Here is a 20,244-nt window from a genome sequence, read left to right on the forward strand (position 1 = left end):
GAGAGAGAGAGAGAGAGAGAGAGAGAGAGAGAGAGAGAGACAGAGAGAGAGAGAGAGAGACAGAGAGAGAGAGAGAGAGAGAGAGAGACAGAGACAGAGAGAGAGAGAGAGAGAGAGAGAGACAGAGAGAGACAGAGAGAGAGAGAGAGAGAGAGAGAGAGAGAGACAGAGAGAGAGAGAGAGAGAGAGAGAGAGAGAGAGAGAGAGAGAGAGAGAGAGAGACAGAGAGACAGAGAGAGAGAGAGAGAGAGAGAGAGAGAGAGAGAGAGAGAGAGAGAGAGAGAGAGAGAGAGAGAGACAGAGAGAGAGAGAGAGAGAGAGAGAGAGAGAGAGAGAGAGAGAGAGAGACAGAGAGAGAGAGAGAGAGAGAGAGAGAGAGAGAGAGAGAGAGAGAGAGAGAGAGAGAGAGAGAGAGAGAGAGAGAGAGAGAGAGAGAGAGAGAGAGAGAGAGAGACTGGCGTTTGGAGAGAGAGAGAGAGAGAGAGAGAGGCTGGCGTTTGGTCTCGGCTTTCAGGTCTTCAGGGCCGTCTTGTGCTCGGGTGCTTCCAGAGTCTCCGGTCTGCAGCCTTGACTACTCCGCTGGACACACGCTGCGATCTTTACAGCAGAAGTAGTGAACCACAACGCCGTTAGGATACCTGGCAAAGGCACTGGACGCAAACACACGGGAACATTAGCACTCATGCAGTAAATCCCCCGCATCACAGGAAGCACTAACGGAGTGAAACTGCACCACAAAACCCTTACAGAGGTGTATACATCATCATCTTTGAGCCGAATAAAGGACAGTAATTGGCTGAGATGCAACTGTTTGAAAATGAAAATCTGGAATCTGAAAATCAAATATTCAGAAATGTTCAAAAATGGTGCAAATTTAGCTCTTAGCATCGGATATTACTAATCCAAAAATTAAGTTCTGATATATTTACAGTAGCTTCTTCAGGATATAGTGGACGTCTAAATGTTGCCAATTCGAAATACTATTCGATGGAGGATTTTCTAGAATAAAAGTTGTGTTTTTTTTACCTTTCGAATGCGGCTTATGTCATGCATCGAGTTTAAAAAATACGGAAAAAGAAATATTTTTTCACCACAGTTGAAGATTTATGAAGCTTCGAAATGAAGGCCACTATCCACGAGCATTGGAAGAGCCAGGATATATATTTTAACTAACGGCTTCAGATTTTTGGGATGAATTATTCCTTTAAACCTGCTGCAAATTCTATTCCAAAGCAACTCATATATGCAATTTATGTCGATGCAATTTATCGGATCTCTATCAGAATGTATTTTACTCTTGCTACGTCTTTCGCCACACACAAAAGTACGCACTTTTGCATTTCAAAAACTAAAAGGTTCGAATAAAGGCGTATGCTTTGCGTGAAAAAGAATACTGCAATAACGTGAGACATTAGCACGAAGCACACCTGTTTCCAATCTTCTTCTTGCACACCCTGCAGGTTTTCTCGTCTGTGACGACACACTTCACCTGCTGGTGAAAGATACGCTCCTCCTGCACCTGCACACATTAAAACTTTATTCAGTTACATTAAACATACGGACAATTCTGCAGAGCAACTTGGTTAGAATTTGTGATTTTTCTTACTCGACATTTAACAACTTAGCGGTTTTTGAGTATTGCATCTTCTAGTAACAAAGTAATTGTTTAATCTGACCAAAAGTATGCCTCAAAACACTCACTCAATACAGATATAAAAGAAAGTGAAAACGGTTCCCGAGTAAACGCACCGAAGGAACTCGGCCTGTAGGAGGCTCTTCAGGACCTGGTCAAAGCGCTTCCTCCCAGCCTTCTCCTCCAGCACGCTCTCCAGAAAGACCTGGATCTCTCGGATCTGCGTGTTGGCTGGCAGCAGGTTTATGGCCTTATGAAAGACAGAGAGAAACGCGTGAAGACAGCATGCCACGGACTCTGGAGGCGATTTGGAAATGCATCCTTCGGCTTTTTCGACATCCTTAAAAGCAGGAACTTCGACACTAGGAAGGAGGAACTAAATTCAACAGGAACACGAACGGCAGGTTTTCACAGACGCTTCTCACGCAATAATCTGTAAGTTCAGAGCTCAGTGATGACATCTGACAACTTGTCTCATTTCCTCTGCTGGCATCTTAAACGATGAGCTGGAATCACCAGGACTGACTTGTGAATGACATGCCGACACGCTCACTGTTCTCTCCATCTAAGACGCCAGGTGGTGTTTTTTTAAACAGTTAAAACCGGTGAAAGTCTGTTACATTTGGTTTCTTCGAATTGAGTAAAATCACACACAGAAGTGGGAATTAAAACTGAGATGCACCACATAATGGCACCTTTACATCCCATAAATGTTTTTTGAAACGGACATATTTCGGATTAAAATTGTTTTCTCATATGGTGACTTATGGGCACTGTTTGTATTTTTAGGTGAAAGCAACCATGAACAGACCCAACCTTGAGATTACATGCTTCACCTACATGCTTTTAATCTCTAAAAACCTCATAGATAACGTCTTTAATTCCAGAATCAGTTGTATATTTTTCCTGCGTTCAAGCCCATGCAGAAGATGCCTGAGTGTGTTCTGGGTGCGCTTCAGAAGCTTTCTATGCGGATGCTATGATGTTCTGGGTGCTTGACAGCCTATGACATTATTAGTATTCGGTGGACGCTCACTTTGGTGGTGTTCAGTTTGCTGTGGTGAAGCTGAAGGACATTCAGGGCCGCCTGGAGGTTTGCCTGTGGCTCACATAGCTCCATCTTAATGGGCCCGAGGAAGTGCACGTCCGGAGGAGACAGATACATGCGCAGCAGGGACAGATACACCTACAGACAGGAGAGACACGCATTTTACCAGCTGGCCACATTCACAGTGTTTGGGACTGACAGTCGTATTTACAAACCCTCAGACTTCAAGCCATAGTGACTAAACTAAATATTAAAAGATGTTTTAATTGTCTTTTTAATTGACTAGCCTTAATGTTTTGCATTCAGTCTCTCTAAACAGCTTGCATGTTTGCATTTTTTATATAATATCATATTTGTTTGAACGATATAATAATATTTAACATCATATCCTGACTGTATGGGATGAAATCAACTTTTCTAGTAGCTTAATGATAGTATTAAAGTAATATTGCATGTTGGGGCAATTTATGCTAGTCCTTATACTGTATAATTTCACTAGTAGATTACATGTACAGTACATAAATACAGTTTAAATTAATTTCTTAATTTTGAGAGAATGCAATGTACTATTATAATTTATTATTATTATAATACAATATATTTTATTTATATTATTCTACATTATATGTGTGTGTGTATATATGTATGGGCAGTTGATGTATCAGTGTTTCCTATGGTGTGAGAGCAAAAATGTTACTAAAAAAAAAAAACCTGACATTGAAGATAAAGCCATCTCATGCTATTTTGTAACTCTAAAAATAAAGATACATATGTTTAATGTTTTAGATCATTAAATATTAATCAAAGATAACACAAGTTAATACAACATGCAGTTTTAATGCAGGATTTTCCCTTCATAAAAAAAACCTTAATTTAAAAACGGCATGTTGTGTTTACTTGTGTTATCTTTGATTAATATTTAAGTTTGTCTGATGATCTGAAAGTGTGACAAACATGCAAAAAAAAAAATTTAAATCAGGAACTGGTGCATTGTAAAATATACAGTACAAGCCAGACTGCATTGACTATAAAACAACTCACACTGTAAAGTTGCAATGTGACAGTGGAAACAATTCAAACAAGATTGGTGAAAAGTCACTGAGCGGCACTCACATCTTTATTGCCGTTTGTTGATGGATCATAATGACCGTGACAGTACCTGAGAAAAATCAGAACAAAGAGAATAAGAGTCTTAACATGTTACACGAGAAAAGACAAAAGGGTATAAGTGATGGTGTAAAAAAAGTCAGCTTTGCTTTCATGGAACTGTAAACATGAAATATTCATGAGAGTTTGCAGTGGATTGCAGAGGTCTTTTGAAGAGGCTTTCTGACAGAAACATGGAGGCTGATGGTCAAATGCCATCCAAGGCTTCCAAGGCTATTGGTTAAAATATACAACAGTGCAGCTCAAAAGTAATTCTTTGTAAGTTGAACAGAAATTTGAACTTACTTCAATACTCAAGACAAATGAAACAAAAATAAAATCTAAATGAGCCAGATAAACTGGTCAAGCCACTCTCGAAATTTATACACTTTCTCCCTATTAATTTCAGTGGGCTCTGGCCAGCGGCGCTTCTAGAAGTTCATCTTTAGGGGAAAACAGTAAAATATGCTGGTGGTAGTCTGGGGCTGTTTTGCTGCTTCAGGACCTGGAAGACTTGCTGCGATAAATGGAAACAAGTTTTTATTGTTTCTTGTTTCCTATTCCAAGCGTTATCATTGCAGTGGCTGTGTGCTTTTGTTAAGTATGTGCATCTATAATAAAACCTGCCTCATAAAAATAAAGGCCTGTAACGAATCTATGCGTTTTGTTCTTCGAGTGCATCCCTCTGAGATATGCTAGATATGAATTTGTTTACAGGAGCAAAGGAAGCCAAGTTTCCTTACTTAAGCAAAGAAAAGCCTCCTCTTTGCTTATATCGACATTTTTCTTTACAAATCCTCGAATTCTATTGATTCATGACCAATTCTAATCGCCTCTCTACAATACGTCCTCCATTATCCAACACAACGGCTTTTGCGAACCACAGTTAGATAAGGTGCTTATTACGCTTAAAATATGGATATTTTATTTCAAAAACAATAAAGTTGCTACAGAAGGCCTTAATTTGCCCTCCGGAGCCATGTGACAAAAGGTTTATTACAAATGTCCATTTTTACTTGATTGAAATGATAATGCTTGGAAAAACAGGACAATTTTTAATATACCTCAGATCGGATTTGCGTAAAAGTCATATACACCTAGGACTTCTCGAGGGTGAGTAAAAACATGGCAATTTTCATATTTGGGTGAACTAACCATTTTAATTTCACATTGACTTTTTGATGCAGAACAGGTCTAGGGGATCAGCGCAGAGCGATACTCACTCTTCAGCCATACGCGTGTCTTTGAGAATGTGAACGTAGATGAAGAGAGCCTGCTCATGTTTCCCATACGACCCAGAAGAAGAGCCCTCTCCTCCAACAGACCTGAGAGAACCAGAGCGACGAGGAAGCAACACAAGAACTATTTTCACTATCTAGATTTTCTATTGTACGCCTCCGACCTGTTCACTCACCATCAAATGGGAAATCACTGATGAGTCGCTCGGGCTCGTAGCAGCTGGACACTTCCAGAAACAACACAAGCTTGTTCCTGTACTCTCCCAGCTCTCCCTCCTCCTTTCCTGCAGCTACAGCTGGAACACCTGGACACAGTCAACACGACGCGCTTGGCCTTGAATTCATCTAGAAGTCTTTTAGACACGTTTATGGACACTTTGCATCCTGTTTTTTTGTTATCCATTATTCTGCTTCTTCTTTTTTGAAAAACCCGTCTAGCCCACATTTGTTTACACAAATTATGACTTTCTTTCAGCGGTGTCAATTTTTTTATCATTAGCACTGTGTTGCTAATAAAGGGTTTATTCAACACTAGATTACTGCTATAAGTACCACAAGCTCTCAGAAAAATGTCCTTTTGTTTACTTTCCTTTTAAATTAAATGAATGTTTTGGTGGCGTTAAAAAAAAGTATCACAATCCGAAGCACTTCTGTCTGAGAACTTAAAGTTTCAGAATGACACTTTTAATTTGAAATAGTTTCAAGTCTATGTTTTTCTGTTGCATCATGATTGCATTACTTGAGGAGATATTGCGCTATTGTTACCAGCAGCACCCCTCAGAGCAGCTCTAATAAAGCGGTGTGAGTGACAGCTGCGTGTCTGACCTTCAGGCAGTGAGTTGAGATACACTTTCATGAGGCCTTGCACCTTCTCCAGGTAGAGCTGGATCAGAACATTGTGGAACTCGGGCCGAGTCTCGTCCCCACAGGTGAATGATGTGCTCCAGGTATGGGATGGCCAGCTCTTTGAAGCCTTCTTTCAAAAGTTCAACACCTTATCCCTGGGAAGAGTCTCCACCTCCGTAAGGTCCTCAGTGAAGATCTGAAAACGGAGCAAAAAACATTAAAACAGAGTGCACATAAATAAAACCAGATCAACTTTATCTCACCTTCAGTCCATCTTCTGGACAAATCTTCAGAACCCACGGTGAAAACTCAAATATGATGCCCAGGTTCTCCACACCTGAACAGAAATCAATGCTGGTGAGGTGGATCATGTCTGACACATCAACATATTGAACGCATTTAGTCTGAAAGGACAAATGTTACTGATCAATCACCCCAGTGTTACTAAAACTAGCTTCTACACTGTATTAGTAGGAAATGGATTTTAAGAGTTTAATGGAGCTGAGAGTGCTACACTTATTGAATTTTATTTTAAAGGTGTCGTATGATGCAATTTCTTCTTTTCCTTTCTCAAAACGAAAATGTGTCATTTCTGACTTGGCTCTGACAATCTGGTGCTTCTGAAAAAGTGCATGTAAGTAACTAATATCTTGTTATTAGTTTAAGTATTTTCTACTAGTTTAAGTTTTGCACTTGCGCTACACAAGCCCTTGAAATGAATAGGCATGCCCCCGTCCTGTGTGAAAGGGCCTTTAAAATGCACTGTGTCTTTGTGTGTGTGTGTGTGTGTGTGTGTGTGTGTGTGTGTAAGTGTGTGTGTGTGTGAGAGAGAGAGAGACAGGGTCACACACATCACAGTGAGTCAATTATGGCTTGTGCAAATACAAATAAGCACTGTGTCTGTCTCACGAATCTTTCAGAACAGATACTGATTGTAAAACTACATTTATTTTTTTTGAAAGCTGACCTTGTGATTATGGTAAGGGGTGTTACGACGCATGCTTGTGATGTTTGTCCAATCACAGAGCGCTGGGTCAGCTGGCCAATCAGAGCAGCCTGTGCTTGTCAGAACGTGTTTGAGAGAGGCGGGGCATAGAGTAGCTACAAACTTTTTCTTTTTCAGTGCAGAGGAAACAGAAGCTGCATATTTAGCGGCATTAAATGTATTTACACAGACTGTGCTCTGAAGCTAAGGTGCCATAAATGCATTTACACCGCAGAATTTTAAACGCTATATAAAAATTATTTTATATTATATTATAAAAATTATATTTTTATTACATTACATTAATGCTTTAAATATTTTTGAACAAACAGGGTAAAAATGTTGAAAAAAATTCACCAGCATTTGGCGTTAAATGACTGTTTTAATGAGCGAGTCATTAGTCAATCAAACGGCTGATTCGTTAAAAAAGGAGGCAAGTGAATCATTGACACACTTGATTCATTCAGTTTCAGTACCAAAACACCAGAGACGCAAAACAGTTCTGCTGTATCTTTCAATTGAAACTTTGTCAGCTTAACTTGAGGAAAAACAGTTAATATTGTATTAACTTACAAATAGCGTAAATTTGTGTCCAAGGACCGCACTGAGATGAGATGAGTCGTGTTCGGTTTGAAGCTGCTGCGTGCAAAGTGATCACGTTTAATATCAAAGCACCACGAGAGAGTTTTGAAGCATGAAGTGCTCTAATATCATACAGCGATCGGTTTGCGCAGCGCTGCTTCAGATCGAACACAACTTGTCTCAATGACCGTCTGTTTTGTACACCGATCAGACATTTTCTCACGCCCCGAAAAAAAAAAAAAAAGCTCATGATGTCTCAATCACGCTCACATCACTGTCTACTGGCTTGCAATTTTTCTCTCTCCACACTCATAAAATTATATAATAAATTAAATAAACTCTTTAGATCTAGACGATTGACACAAATGAACAAACATTTTAATTCAAAACTTTTTTCTCCAAAAAGTAACTAGTTTGTAGGTATGTACACCAAACACTCAAAATAATAATCAATAAAGTAGCATCATATGACTCGTTTAATTCGATTTAAGAACAAATAATCGATCTGCTTCAGAGAACATGTGTTAACCCCCCCAAGGCTTAACTGTTATAGGTTAGTTTCACGGCGGTTATATCCCATTTATGGAGCTTCAAAATAATCCACAAACATTTTTTTTTAAATTCTGTGTTCGTCTGAAAGAAGAAAGTCATATACACCTAGGATGGCTTGGAGGTGAGTAAATGTGTCAGAATTTTCCTTTTCGAGTGAAATATTCCTTTAATTAAGTAGTATATGTGCAGTGAACGAGTGTGGTCACCTTACCCAGTCTCTGAAGATACTGTACAGTCCTCTCATGGCCCTTCAGAGGAGAATTGGCTTTAGTGGACTGATCCAGCAGAACCTGCAGAGCTGGACAAACACACTTCTTTAAGTCTACTGAACTGAATGAGGAAGATGACACGAGGCTATTCAGAATACGCAGCATACTGTTTACTAATAAAGCAAGAGAACACAGCGGGGTCAGTGCTGCAATACAAACAGAGATCTGTGTATATTCATGAATGCGCCGTTTATATTAGTACGTCTGGCAGCAGTGAGAGTTCATTAGGCACTATGGATCTACACGGCCTGCTCCTCATCAACTCTTCTGTGAAGCATGACATCAACAAAACAGCTCAGGACCTGATTAGAGCATCTCTGTAAACAAGAGCCGCTCTAAGCCCTGCAAATCATTTTCAGATGCTCGAGGACACCCACAGAGATTACGCTCCTAATGGAGATTACCGGAGGTCACATTAATATATAGATGTTCTCAGTAAGAGGAAGCTGAGAAGACCTGAGCACACCTTTCTGATGAAGGCCTTTTTCTCATAGAGGATGATGAGTTCGCTGTACTTGTGGGCTTTCTTCAGCACATACTCGCTCTCCTCTATGTGACAGTGGTTGTTCTCCAGCCGCAGAAGAGGCGATACTAAGGCTACATTGGTCTGTGGATTAAAAAAAAAAATCATACTGAATGCTTTTAAGTGAGATGAGATGAACTGGCTATAACTGGTATGATCCGTCTACTGGCAAGAGCTTCAGGCAAGTATTTATACATTCATACACTCTATACTATCTTGTTGAAGTAAATGACTGATTGACATGTTAAAAAAGTTAATAGCTAGCATTGTTTTAATGAGATTTTTTCTGGATTATTTATTGTACAACAAAGCCAGCCTACATGGCTTACAATAATACAAACCAGGGTTTGGCTCTGTTAATTCTTGCTGTTGAACGCTCTAAGATCACAATATGTTTGAGTTTATTTTTAGCTTTGGTCAGGGTGACCATACGTGACATTTTTTCCAGACACAGGGTCTACAAATCTCTTATGCTCACCAAAGACTGCATTTATTTGATCAAAATACAGCAATATTGTGAGATAATACTATAGTTGTGCTGCATTTTGTTGAACCCATGGTGTGTGTGTGTGTATATATATATATATATAATATGTATATATATATATATATATTGTTATATAATATATCCTATATATATAATATAATTTACACATATATAATATATATATATATATAACCTGAATATATATATATATAAATAATATATATATATATATAATCTATATATATATATATATATATATTCATTAGTATGTGTTTATGTGAATACCTTTGCAAAGTGCTTAAGTAAAACTTATTTAATCTATATCAGTCTTATGTGAATACTTTGCAAATTTTACATTCTATCATCAGTCTGAATCCAACAGTGGTTGTTAAATCAGAACAGATCTACTGAGAACAACCCGGAGGCCTTACGTGGAGGTAACATTTAAGCAGAGTGGTGTCGATGATCTGAAGGAGCTTTTTGCGGCTCTTGATGGTGGGGGTCCCTTCCATGAGAGGGGAGGTGGTGAAGGGGTCCGTGTCGTTCAGCTGCTTCACTAAATGACTGCGTTTCTATCACGAAACACACAGAGGAAGCTGTGACAAGATGAAAAGAAGTTTAAGAACGATCAGTATGAACGGATGAACCGTGAATACCTGTGTCAGGTAGTCTATGAGGGCCAGGTGGGCTTTCTCCAGCTCGGCTCCAGACAGAGAGGGCAGAGGGTTCGGGTAGTGCAGCTGTTTGCGGTAGTCAGAGGGGAGCAGGTCTGGATACAGTCCGATAACATGAGTGGGGTCTATATGAGAGAAGGGCAAACGCTAAAGTCAATGGGATTTTGGATTAAATGTCTAAAATTAGATCTCTATGTGAATGAGCTGAGGATATTTCACATTTTATTCCACCACATAAAATATATTAAAAAAAAATTCTTAAAAAAATGAATTGTTTTAGTCACATTTTAGAGGTGGTGGAACAGATAAACCCATGTCCTCATAGTATTGTAACTCAAACTTTCAGTCAATTATTTTTTTTCTAAATAAAGACGTTATGGTGGTGATTTGTGTATAGCCTGTTTAGCCTTTTACTTTTGGAGATAGCATTTACGCTCTTTGTGTGAGCTGTGCTCATTTGTGAAGACTATTACGTGTAAAAATCATGCATTTTTATTGACCACAACATAAACTCATTTTTAAAGCCAATACAAAAAATTCTATACTTTAGGGTTTCCAAGGTTGGCCTACAAAAACACGTTATCACTACAGAACTCTATTATGCATACATCTATATTTCCTGGTCCAGTGGCACTCTCTAGTGGACTAAATTAAATAACAAGCAAGCACCAGGCAAAAACTACATACCATCTGATGTATAGCGCACACAAAAAAAGACCTTTCCAAAACACCATTCTGATTGGTATTTAAACCAGTTGGTATTAAACTGTTAATAGCCCACAAGAAAGTTTCTCTTAAATACTGTTAAACAATGAAAATTAAGGTTGAAGTATTTTAAATAGCACATCCCATCTACACAGTTTTAACATAAAATAAGTTTAAGTAAAACATGCATATTTGTTAATCATACATAAAGAAAAAGGTAAAATTATAACTATAGAAATCTATTTGATTTTATTTAATCATATTTTCAACATCCATTCAAATTGTTCTGGATGTATTTCGTTAATTTTATTTAGTTTAAAATATCATCTGTGGATCAAGCAATACCTTTTATTTATATAAAAAAAAAAATCATGTATGCCATTAAAATAAATTGGATTTATTGATGTAAAACAGACTAATTTAAAAGGTTTATAACAGAAATCTTGCATTTTATGTTAAAGCTGTAAAAATTCATATGTAGATACATTTTATGTGCCTTTCAAGTATATGAATACTCAATTTACGTGTTTTTTTCACACACTGGACATACTTACATGCTATTCTGTCCTCGTTTATGGTGCATCATCACTGCTGCGTGAACTCACCTGTGCCTAGCTTAGCAAACACCTGCATGGAGTCATCAAAGCGTTTCTGACAGAACAAGTTGAAGGCAAACAGGTTCTGAATGTGATGGATCTGTTGTCTCTTGTCTGCATCCTGCATCATCCTTCATTTTCTGAGGAAAGAGGGACAAAAGCAAGCTCAAACTATGATAACACCGTGTGCTCTGAATTGACTATTTACTGGATGATAAATAGTATCTCACCGCCAGCTGAAGCGCCAGTTCAAACTGTTTGTCCTGCAGCAGCTGTCGTATCTGGCTGGCTATAGAGATGGGCACCAGACGCCACACAAAGTGATTGCTAGCGACATACACAACATTGGATCTGTGAAATTACAGAGGAAAACAGAGTCAGACTTTTCACTTTTCACAGCAGTTCAATGAAAACATGCCTTAAACACTTTAAAGTTGGGGTGATCAATCATGAGAAAAAATTTTTTACACTTTATTTTAAGGTGTCCTTGTTACAGTGTAACTACACATTTAAGTACTGAGTAATATTAAAAACCTACACGTACTTACTATATGGTTAGGGTCAGGATTAGACTGTGGCTTAAAGTTACTTGCATGTAATTATGCATAACTCATTGTTATTATAACAGTAAGCAGTTGTAACGTGTAAAAAGGACATCTGAGAAATCATGCGTTACCGAAACCTGCGCCTTTAAAGAATTTGATCTTTCGATCAGAATATAACTTTAACTTTACCATTCACAAGCTGCATATTGAAATGTCAAATTAAAAGGGATAGTTCAACCAAAAATTACATTTCTATAATCATGTTTTCTGCGTCGTTCCAAACACACAAGGGTTTTTTCTTTCTTATGTGGAAAGCAAAAAAAGATATTGCTTTTTTGTCCATACAATGAAAGTTTAAAGATAGATTTGCATCCAAACTGAAGTGGGAACTGGTTTTTGTTTTATATTATTTTATATTATTTTGTTTTAATTTTATAAATGATCTTTCATGCAATGTGTAAACACATCTCTAAGTGAATTAATACATCCTACAAAGTTTTAAATCTGACAGTGCACCGTGTATAAAGTTATTGTGTCTCAAAAGAAAGAGTCGACTCTGAATCATTGAAACATTGAGTCGTTTTTTAAATCCCAAGCAGTGTCATGTTGACGTCAACACAAAACATTAGCATATTGTGTTGGTATGAACGAAAATGCAAATGTATTCTTTGCCACTAGGAGCCCTAAAATGATCAGTTTTCCCGGTAACACCAAACACAAATCAGCATGCGCTCACCAACGCTGCTTTATCAGGCATTACAGGCATGATTTTTTGACTTTGAATGCATTTCAACCCGTTGTTTGGGACTCCCAAAACCAAAACGTGAACCTTTCAAAACCCGTAATAGAGGCACTTTATACAAATGACAGAAAATATGGGAAAACATGAAAACGAGGAAAAAGGCTTAGACGGCTCTCACCCAGCGGAGGTGATGAACCGAGGTCTCTGCAGCTCTACGCTCTGCACCAGAAGTCTGGGCTCAAGGGTGCGGATCTCCACATAGCGAGGTAGCACTGCGATGATGTACGGCGGCTGGTGCTCTGATCAACACACATGTGAAAATAGAAATTAACTGACAGTACCATACTCTATAACTGTTAACTGAAAGCTCAATAAATGTCCGGAAACACTTAAAAAGCAGCCATGCAAAGAGCAGAGGATCTGATGAACTCTGCATGTCGGGTGCTCGTAGTCTGTGGAAATCTGTGGATGAGTTCTGCAGGTATAGATTCAGTTTTGGCCTGGTCATAAATCAACATTAACCATTCTAATGAATCTATGAATTTTACATCACGATAACAATACATTTCATAATATGGTTATTTTTGCTGGATTTTACTTCCTTATTGTTATGTACTTCTGAGAGAAACAGAATACTGAATGAGTAAAATAAAGAGTGCGGCTTGGTTTCTCGACTGCAAATTGATTGGATGTTCATTTATAGAAGTATTTTTTTTGTCATCAGATGTGCATATGACAATGAAATTAATATTAGACAAGATTTTTTACTTTTTACTGATCATTGTGTTTCTTTTAATTACAAACTAAAAATAGCCACGTTTATTTTCAAGACCAGTTTCCTTGATGGCCTGACAAGAGGTTCAACAGTGAATAAAGTCGTGATCAGACGTGTTTGGTAAGTTGCTAATGAGCACCTGTGAAACACGCTTGTTCAGACTGACATCACACATACCCATGGCGACGGGAATGTCCGTCCAGTTAAGGGCGCATTTCTGAGTGCAGACGCCTTCTTCGTTCAAAACAACCGTGAGGTCATCCTGACCCACTGCGACCTTCCCATCAGCCAATGGGGCCACCAACGGTTCCAGCTGTTTCCCTGTGGGGAACAGCTCTTTGACTGAGCCGCGTCCGTCCATCTAAAGATGAAAAGCCACATAATTGACCCCAAAAGCATTACGTGTATGAACATACGTGCTGTGATACAGTTAGCTGCAGCATTTGAGAGAGAATCTCAGACGGCCACCTGATACACACTGCAACTAAAACTGAGAGCAGCAAGCTTGCATAAACAAAATGGTTTACGATTTAATTTTTCCCCACTGGGCCGCTGTTGTATTTTTGCTGGCTAACATAGACATTTTTCTGACAAAACTGCAAACTACACATTCATGAGCATTTTAATTTACTTGCCCGGATCAGATAGTAGTCTCGTTTGAAACCCACGCAAATGGAGTTCTCGCACCAAGCCATGGACTTGGGAATGTCTGGAGCGGCAACATCTCCCTGCAATGGTGACCGAACATGATTCAGGCTACCGTCACGGTTTACCAGCAATATTTCGTTCCCGTGTTTCCAAGCTTCAAGCCAACCTGCAGTTCGTGGAACTCCCTGTCCTTCCAGTAATACAGCTGAATTTTCCTCTTGACTGCGACGCACATGCGCAGCTTGGCTTCACCTGAGCTAGACTGCTGAAGAAAGAGAAAGAGAGAAACGAGAATAAAAACCAGATGCAATCACTGGGTCAAAGTATCAACCAACAAACGCATTCACGACCTCGGCGCACATTTCAGTCGTTTCTTCTGTTCGGTTTGTGGAAGTCAAACTCATAGCAACACACTGGAATACTGCTTTATAATGCAAACTCAACTTGTACAACTAATCGAAAAGCGACAGTACCACTGCTTTTCCTGTTTACTACTTTAAAGCTGCTTTCTACAAATTAAACAATTGCATGAAGTGCTACTATATAAAATTGAAAGTGAACTGACTTCGTGAATCGCAGAGCAGGTGCCACAAGTCTTAAATCAATTAATATCCACTTTCTTAACTCCTCTTTTCACACCGCTGTGCTTTTTGTTAAGAAGAAGAAAGCATTCAGTTTATATAAACTCCACTCATCGCAGCATCAGCGTTTTTTGCAATGACCTTTAAGCAAATGTGTCCACAAGATCCATTATTTCCGATTGATACTGAAGTTAACGCATTCATGCAGGTATTCAGCAGAGCAACTTGATCCATCAACACGTTCCATTAACGTTTCTCAAACACAACTCTGGGGCCACTGCATGCTAATATACAGGCCATGATGCTTCTTTAACCTACCTGCAGGTCACAGGCAAACAGTGTGGCTCCTTTGGCTTTGGAAACAACAGTTATCTGCTGGAACGTGAGCAGGTCGTGAACGTGGATGTTATTTTCTGAAACAAAAGAAGGCATTGGTACTCAACCGCAAGCCTTAAATAAAGCGATATGAGAACACGTCACATACTTTTACGTGCATAATGCGATTATGAAGCGACTTATTATATGGCGATAAACAATTGCCTCATGGAAACCCAATACTTTGCAAATGAATCCCTTCGAGGTCATAATCTCTGCATAAATTGGTCAAATGCCCACACTCTTGTGAGAATACCCAGTATGATGAAAATTACATGTAAACGGGAGATTTGTGTGACGCAAACCTTTTACTGTGATTCGTTATTCGTATTACTGGAATAAATCACTCCGAGGAGTCGTTGAATAAACAAATCTGGAAACACTTACCCAACAAACTAACCAAAATCTTGTACTGTGACACCACAAAAAGCTGAGAAAGGAAACAGAAAACATTAGAAGCAGCCGTTCACCGCAGCCATTCTGTCGTTATTATTCCACCCTCATGACGTCTCGTTTCATTCATCTATATCAATAAAATCAGTTTAAAGTGACAAACTCAAAAAAGGACCAAAGAACACCAAAATCATATAACAGGTATAAAACATAATGGTGTGTAAATAGTGACAACATTTGGGTGTAAAATAAAAAAATTTAACTAAACTAAACTAAACGGATTTCTCTCTCACCTGCTGAATCTTCTTTGAGAAGTTCTTATTGGATTTCTCTAACGTAACTTCAAACCTGTTAGTACCTGTAAATTTAAAATTATTATTATTAAAATACATTGTCGACTTAAAATTAAAACTGTTTGATGCTATACAAAAAAAAACAACTATGCACCTGCATCTTTCTTGATCCTGTACAGAAGGAGATGACCGGGTTTGGTCCCCACAAGGAGCCAATCATCTGCAAAATCATTATGATTATCACACATCGCCGACGTATTAAAAATACGTTCATGGAACTAGCTCTGTAGCACAAACCGAATGAATAGGGTCGGCTCTAGTGCTCCAAAAATAATAGAATTGCTTGACCAATTTTATTCGTTCATTTAGTTTTACCTTTATATTTGTCGGTTTTGTGCCATGTTATTCATTTCTTTTTATTTACTTATATAGTGTGAGTGCATCTTGGGAAAAAAATGACCTCTAAAGCACATTTTAAGCTACGTGTGTGTAATATTTAGAGCATTTAAATGTCATGCAATGACTGCTCAAACCAAACAACCAACCTCATAAGCCCACATATGTGAAATTTCACCGAGCTTTCATTTCCCTTATACTTGCTTGATGAAATCTAATCTAAACACGTACAAGACGCAACACCTTTAAGCTGCCTAACTATAAAATACGTTCTTCTTCCAAATAGTTGTCTTTTTTCCTCCGGCTATGACTCAAAACCTGGTGACCTGTCGAATTATACAGCTCTTTTGGAGATCACAGCCCAGTTGACCAAGTCAGCTGACCGGCTGCTACTTCTTTTTTTTTTTTCTTGACAGTCAGCTCACAAGGTTTCGATGCATAACCAGAAAAAGATAATTCGATCAAACCACACTGCTCAGTAAAATCCGTCCCAAGCAGAAATGCCCATACGCACCCGGCTGAACAGATTCTGACACGCGGCCAAAGAGAAAAGCTTTTTGGAAACAACTCGAGCTCGTTTCGCGAGGTTTTAACGCGCAGTTATTATCCGCGAATGAAAAGGTGAGCGTTGAAATGCAGACAGGGAGGGAGCTGAAGGAAAAGGGACGCAGAACTCACCCCAGGCCGCCAGACAGTCGATCTGCAGGGGCAGTTTCTCCAGGATAGGAACGGGCTCGTACGCGTCGTGCATGGCGACCAAGCACACGTAAACAAACGTTAAGATAGGACACAAAAACACTTACGACCTCCTGGCAGGTGTCAACAAAACAGAGTGAAACAAAACCGCAGTTACTTGACAGTTATAAAGATCACTAGCGAGCTCGAACCGTCCCGCTCCATCCCTCTTGAGTCCAAAAATAAACGAAAAACTTGTTTTGTTATTGTGTCATGAGCAGTTGGCTAGCATGTAGCCTTCGCGTTTTGCCCTTTCATCTCGCTGAAACACAGACGCTCGACGCTCAAATTACAAATGTATTTCATCCCATTGTCCCGCGCGATAATGTGGTAAGTTTCGGCTTTTGCTGTCGGTTGTCCTGAGCTGATTCGGTGTTTGACAGCTAGCAGAGAGCTATCTGAGCTGAGGGAACTTCCTGGAGCCGTGACGACCACGTGACTGCGCGAGCTCACAAGAGTTCCATTAAAAACAGACACGTGATCCCGCGGATGATTGACATTCCACACATAAACCCACAGGAAAGTCTTTGATGACTTGTTTGTTGACTAAAATCTTTTCAGTGCCATTTTAAACAGACATTTATTCAGTTATTAATAGATGTCACATTACTTTAGCTATTTGTGTGAAATTTTTTTGAACAACGTAGCGTTTTTAGAATGGAAAGATTTTTGGTTGAAGTCTCAAAATGATCCAGTTGCTACAGGGAAATTATAAACTTCCTGAATTTAATAATATATATATATTTACACACACACACACACACACACATATATATATATAACTTTGCTATTTTCTTGCCAAATGTTACATTCATGAATGTAAATTCTCAAAGAATTCCTTCCTTTTTTGTTTTAAATAATATTTTGTGTATATTGCAAAAGAAAAAACTAATATTTTATTGCATGTAATATTGAATAGTCATAAAAAAATAAAAATAAGTGCAAAATTCAGTTCATGGTGAGGATAGATTTTGTCCTACTATGAAACATAATGTAATGAATTAGGATTATGATATAGCCAGAGAGTCAGTGAACCAGTACATGGTTCATGAGTGATATAGTATATGAACTTTTCTTGCAAGATTGATTGAATGATTGATTTAGCATTGCTCCTATCATAGACTCCACAGTGACATAAATTCTCTTCCTTTAAAAAAAGAGAAGAAAATAAGAATGAAATGTAGAAGAAGAAGTTATATATATGCTTTTTATTTCACCAAATACAGAATAGGACAGGCTTTAAAACTTTAAAAGGGGCACAGGTCTTCAGGGAGCGTCGGCCTCAGAGACAGTGGATGTCTGAGAAGCAGGAGCTGGATCAGATCCATCGGCAGTTGAGAAGCAGTGGCCATCTGATATTTCCAGTCCGAATCAGAGACACCGGAAGCTTCAGAGGTCAAGTCAGACTCTGAGATAGTGTTTGTGTCGGCCTCAAAGCCCCCGGCATCCTCATATTCAAGGGCAGTCTCCGAGGTAGGGTCAGTCTCAGAGGCAGTTGTAGGCTCAGATGAAGTTAAGAGGCAGTGTTGTCTTTGAGGCAGCGTCAGTCTGAGACGTCCTGTCATTGTGAAACGTACTTTCAGTCTGAGACGTAGTGGCGGTCTATCAGGCAGACTCAATCTGAGACGCAGACTTAATCTGAGAGGAAGTGTTAGTTTGACAGATGTCCCCTTCAGTGGAAGTGTCTTTCTCAGACGCAGGGCCAGTCTCACGGGGAGGGTCAGTCTCAGAGGTAGTTTCGGGCTCAGAGGCAGTTTGAGGCTGAAAGACAGTGAAAGTCTCAGAGACAGATTCAGTCTCAAGGGCAGTGTTATCTCTGAGGCAGTTTCAGTCTCAAGGACAAAGTCAGGGATGATGGCCTTCTCACTGTCCATCTCAGAGACAATAACAGTTTCAGGTGAACTGTCTATCTCAGGGACAGTGTTAGTGTCAAGTGCTCCGTCCATCTCAGGGATGATGGCGGTCTCGGTCACAATAACCGTCTCAGGGACGAGGACAGACTCAGCGACACTGTCTACTTCAGGGACAGTGTCAGCCTCAGGTACACGGTCCATTTTAGGGACGTTGATGGTCTCAGGACCACCGTTTGTCTCTGGGACAGTGTCAGCCTCAGGAGCACTCTCCATCTCAGGGGCGATGACAGTCTCAGGTAGCACTATCATGGACTCATGATGCACTGTCGTTTGTCTGAGGGATGATGCACGGTCATCTCAGGGGCGATGACGTGCATCCTCAGTCTCAGGTGCATGGACTGAATGACGGTCTCAGGTGCATCCTCACTCTTGGACAATGACGGTCTCAGGAGCACTGTTCACCTCAGAGTCACCTGCAGAGGTAGTACTAGATTCAGATCCTGTGTCAAAAGTAGAAGAGGGCAGAAATAGCTTTGGATCTACTTTATTGTTATCAGAATAATGGTTACTGTGATTAAGAATTGTAGAAATATATACTTAAATATAGAACAATATTCTATAATAAAACATGGAATAGTTAAAGAACGCATTGATCACTAAATCCATTAAATGCTAATAATTCAGTATCAATACAAATTTTAATGGTATAAAAAGCCAGCAAAAATGTTGCTTATACAATTTTATCAATGAAATGTCACATTTTTAATTTCCCATTTCAGACTGGGCACCAAACACCTGGAATAACGTGTATGTACAGAAGATACAATAATGCTCTTACCTTCTGTGAAATGCCACTCCAGTTGTTCCTCGGTTTTCTTTCTGGTGATCTGTTCGGTGTCCTCCTGATTCACTGTATTCGGTGATTTACCTTTCACCCAGGTGGAGTACCACCATAACATCACCAGACTGGCAGTGAACAGCATGGTTTTGTTTTGGGGAACCAGCTGAATCTTCTGGAGCCGGGATAATCGCGCAGTCTTGCAGACAGACTTGCAATCTTAATATATCGGACTCTTAGATCAACTGAGTTAAGAGTGCAGCGGAGCAGAGGAAATATTTTGGTACTTGCAGTAGAGCAGAATGCAAACGAGCAGAGTTGCAAAAGCGATCAAAAAGAATGAGTTTAGAAAGATTCTGTTCATTCTAATTTCAAACGTCATTGACAGCACGCGCAGGATTTATGCGAAGCATTCTAGTCACGTGACTAAATTCCCAAGAAGAGATGTATTTTTTTTTTTTAATGTATTTATTATTTGTTTCTTCTTATTATTATTATTAATATACTACAGGCTACTAGTAAAATAACTAAAACATCAAAAGACACGGAATATGCTAAATAATAACCGGAAAAGAACACTATTTTCAAATTTATTTTCTTTTAATTATTTATTTTTTAGTACTATTTATTTATATATCTCCAAGGAAAGTTTTTAGTTTTTATTCGGATGGAAAGCGTGCTCTCACTCACGTGCACGCGGAGCATGGACGCGCACAACCGAAGCCCCGTGACTTTATGAAGAAAACCGAATCTCAGCTGAAAAACTACATGACATTTCCCGGTGTG

The 20,244-nt window shown here is 39.2% G+C and overlaps 1 protein-coding gene across 1 annotated transcript; it reads right to left on the reverse strand.

The window, feature by feature from the left end:
- Positions 1-543: 543 nt before the first annotated feature.
- On the reverse strand, positions 544-17,216 carry LOC122361746 (vam6/Vps39-like protein). Its single transcript, XM_043262686.1, is given in 29 exon segments — positions 544-650; positions 1,428-1,519; positions 1,746-1,883; positions 2,670-2,819; positions 3,795-3,840; positions 5,051-5,117; positions 5,120-5,152; positions 5,242-5,370; positions 5,891-5,987; positions 5,989-6,047; positions 6,050-6,107; positions 6,175-6,248; positions 8,242-8,328; positions 8,766-8,786; positions 8,789-8,906; positions 9,741-9,881; positions 9,966-10,108; positions 11,294-11,405; positions 11,407-11,424; positions 11,515-11,635; positions 12,750-12,870; positions 13,524-13,707; positions 13,982-14,074; positions 14,161-14,259; positions 14,894-14,988; positions 15,338-15,380; positions 15,637-15,701; positions 15,791-15,856; positions 16,711-17,216. Coding segments are annotated over 29 exon segments (2,622 nt in total). The 5' UTR covers positions 16,784-17,216; the 3' UTR covers positions 544-571.
- Positions 17,217-20,244: the final 3,028 nt, after the last annotated feature.

Source organism: Puntigrus tetrazona, chromosome 17 (genome assembly GCF_018831695.1).
Source record: "Puntigrus tetrazona isolate hp1 chromosome 17, ASM1883169v1, whole genome shotgun sequence".
NCBI classification, from domain to species: domain Eukaryota; kingdom Metazoa; phylum Chordata; class Actinopteri; order Cypriniformes; family Cyprinidae; genus Puntigrus; species Puntigrus tetrazona.